Source organism: Rhinopithecus bieti, unplaced genomic scaffold (assembly GCF_001698545.2).
Source record: "Rhinopithecus bieti isolate Rb0 unplaced genomic scaffold, ASM169854v2 scaffold_2915, whole genome shotgun sequence".
NCBI classification, from domain to species: domain Eukaryota; kingdom Metazoa; phylum Chordata; class Mammalia; order Primates; family Cercopithecidae; genus Rhinopithecus; species Rhinopithecus bieti.
Window position 1 is genome coordinate 567375 of NW_016803881.1, and position 3165 is coordinate 570539.

A 3165-nucleotide genomic window follows, 5' to 3' on the forward strand; every position below is an offset into this window, starting at 1 on the left:
GGGGCGGGCGCGTCCGGGCGGCGGCGAGTCCTGCCTGAGGGCCCGGGTGCGGAGGGAACCCCCGAGCCCGCGGCCGCGCCCCGAGCCCGCCCGCGCCCGCGCCCGCCGCCCCGGACCCCGGTCCTGAGGAAGCTCTCGTACTCCGCCACGTTGTTGAAGCAGGGGGCATTGGGGTAGGGGATGGGAGGCAGGCGGGGCGCGTACAGGGCCAGCAGCGGGTCGAAGCTGTCAGAGCTGACATCCAGCCGCGGGCTGGGCGGGCGCGCGGGACTCGCGGCGCGAGCCGACCTCGCCCCCCGCTCCCGCTCCTCCATGTTTGAAAGGCCCGCAAGCCGAGGCCCATGGGAAGAAGGAGTGGAGCCGCCAGAGGGCGGCACTGCGCAGCCGCGGCGCGGGGTTGCACTGCGCCGACGCGGCCGCCGGAGGGCAGCACCTGTCCTCGTTCCACCCGGGCCGGGGGGCGTGGTGCGCGGCTCCGACCAGCCCGCGCCTCGCACCGCCTCCGCCCACGGCTGACAGGTTAACGCTGTCGGCTGCTGCTTGACCTGCTCCAATGCAGTTTCCCAGTCTATATCATTACCACTTAGGGTGTTTGTTAATACTCCGGGTTCCCCGGGAATGAGCTCGGGATCGCATCCTAGCTTGAGCTGGCAGGAAACGTCTGGAGGAAGGCAATGAATGTCTCAATTTGCTTCCATGCTGAGTACTACTGATGGGGTGGGAAGAATAGCCTACCTGGGCTCAAAGTATTTAGCGTCTTTCTCATCTGAAATATGATATAAATAGTACCTACCTTATAGAACTGACCTCAGGATAGGGAGATACTGCCTACAGAGCTCATAATAGATGCATGTCGGCCAATACTGGGTGTCTGTCCTCCATTCCCTATACCCTGTGCATAAACAAATTTGTGCTTAGTATCAAAGAAAATTCATTATATCACTGTCTTTCTAAGCATTGGTAAGCAATTGGAAGAAACGAGGATCCAGCTCTTGGAGGAAACTATGGAAAATTCACAAGACCTGATCATACCACTTGCTACTTTATAGTCTCAGTTCGGCAAAATATTTTTTGGTTGATTTTAAAATGACAGTCTACACGGAAGGCCCAGATACAACCTTCTCATCCATCAGAGCCAAAATGTTTCCACTCACCTACAGGCCACACATCACTTGCCCATCACCACATTCTCGAACTGCCATCAACTAGTGTTCTCTGTACTAGTTGCTTTGTGTACATTTCAGTTTCCTTAAGACTTAGAGAGGATGTCTCCAAGAGAATACTGGAGAGTACCTTAGAGAACAAGATGAAAATTAATATACAACTGTGAAATATACCTTGGGATGAATGCATACTACTGCAAAGATAAAACTATCAAGCAGGCCGGGCGCGGTGGCTCACGCCCGTAATCCCAGCACTTTGGGAGGCCGAGGCAGGTGGATCACGAGGTCAGGAGTTCAAGACCAGCCTGGCCAAGATGGTGATACCCCGTCTCTACTAAAAATACAAAAAATTAGCCGGGCATGGTGGCACGCGCCTGTAATCCCGGCTACTCCGGAGGCTGAGGGAGAGAGTTGCTTAAACCTGGAGGAGCAGAGGTTGCAGTGAGCCGAGATTGCGCCACTGCACTCCAGCCTGGGTGACAGAGCAAGAACCTTTATAAAAAAAAAAAAAAAAAAAGAAAAGAAAAAAAAAACCTCAAGCACTGGCTTCTAATTAGTAGCAGTACAGGTTTCTTTATGGCACAGGTTTTGAACCCAGCTTATCACTTTCTTCAGAACCCCCTGCCTAAATAAAAAACTCGAAGCTGCAGAACTGCTGGCAATTCAACAAATGAGTGCTCATCTCCACATCATGTAACAAAACTGAGTGATAGCCTTTATAGTGTCATTTAAGACCCACAGAAAGCACGTTTCTCTAGGTGGTTTTCTTGAAAATTTGTACTCTAATGCCTACTTTTCTGTATTTTGATATAAAATGCTGTCAACTTACCATTAAGTTAAAATTGCCAATCAAGAGCTACATTATCTTACTTCCCAACCAGCCTATCACAGTATACCAATGGCCTTGCTGCCCAAGGTGCTGTATATTGACAACTATACATATCAGAAGCCTTTGGGGCTAAAAATCAGATTACTGGCTGGGTGCAGTGGTTCATGCCTGTAATCCCAGCACTTTGGGAGGCTGAGGCAGGTGGATCATAAGGTCAGAAGTTCGAGACCAGCCTGGCCAATGTGGTGAAAACCCCCGTCTCTACTGAAAATACAAAAATTAGCCAGGGGTGGTGGTGCGTGCCTGTAGTCCCAGCTACTCAGGAGGCTAAGGCAGGAGAATCACTTGAACCCGAGCGGCAAAGGTTGCAGTGAGCTGACAGAGCGAGACTCCAAATCAAAAAAAAAAAAAAAAAAAATCAGATTGTTGAGCTTCAAACCTTCCTGAGGGCTGGGAGGAGCCAAAATGTGCATTTTAAACAAGCATTCCAAGTAATTTTTTTTTTTTTTTTGCATCCAGAAGTTTGTGAACCACTGGTATGATGAGGATATGTGTATCCTGGGCTACCCGAAGATATATACAAAAGTTAGATTTCATATAGTCTATTTGTCTAAGAAAAATAAATGAAAAAGCAAGCCAAAGGAGTTGACATCTTTATTTCTTTCCTCAAAGAGATTTTAGCAATTACCAAACAAGAACCGTATCTCCTCTTTCTGTGGAGTGAGAACAGGAAGGGAAAAAATGGCATCAACAGATGGGTTGTCAATTAGTGAGGGATGAGGCCAGCAATCGCCCCTTCAAAAATACATTTTCTTCTTAGATGTAAATTCTGCAGTGCAAGACGAGGCACTGGGACATGGGTTGTCGCTTACTTTTTTTTTTTTTAAGATAGTTTTGCTCTGTCACCCAGGCTGGAGTGCAGTGGCATGATCTCAGCTCACTGCAGAATCCACCTACCAGGTTCAAGCAATTATCCTGCTCCAGCCTTCTGAGTAGCTGGTATTACAGGCACGTGCCACTACGCCCGGCTAATTTTTCTATTTTTAGTACAGACAGGGTTTTGCCATGTTGGACGTGGTGATCTACCCGCCTCAGCCTCCCAAAGTTCTTGGATTACAGGTGTGAGTCACCGTGCCCAGACATGTCTTTTTTTTTTTTTTTTTTTTTTTTTTT

At 48.8% G+C, this 3165-nt stretch overlaps 1 protein-coding gene across 1 annotated transcript in view; it reads right to left on the reverse strand.

The window, feature by feature from the left end:
• LSM11 (LSM11, U7 small nuclear RNA associated) overlaps positions 1-331 on the reverse strand; it is a 13993-nt gene extending 13662 nt beyond the window's left edge. The window contains exon 1 of the mRNA XM_017856666.1: positions 47-331. Coding sequence (XP_017712155.1) covers positions 47-314 — 268 coding nt within the window. The 5' untranslated portion in view covers positions 315-331. The remainder of the gene's footprint in view (positions 1-46) is intronic.
• Between the last annotated feature and the right edge of the window lie 2834 nt (positions 332-3165).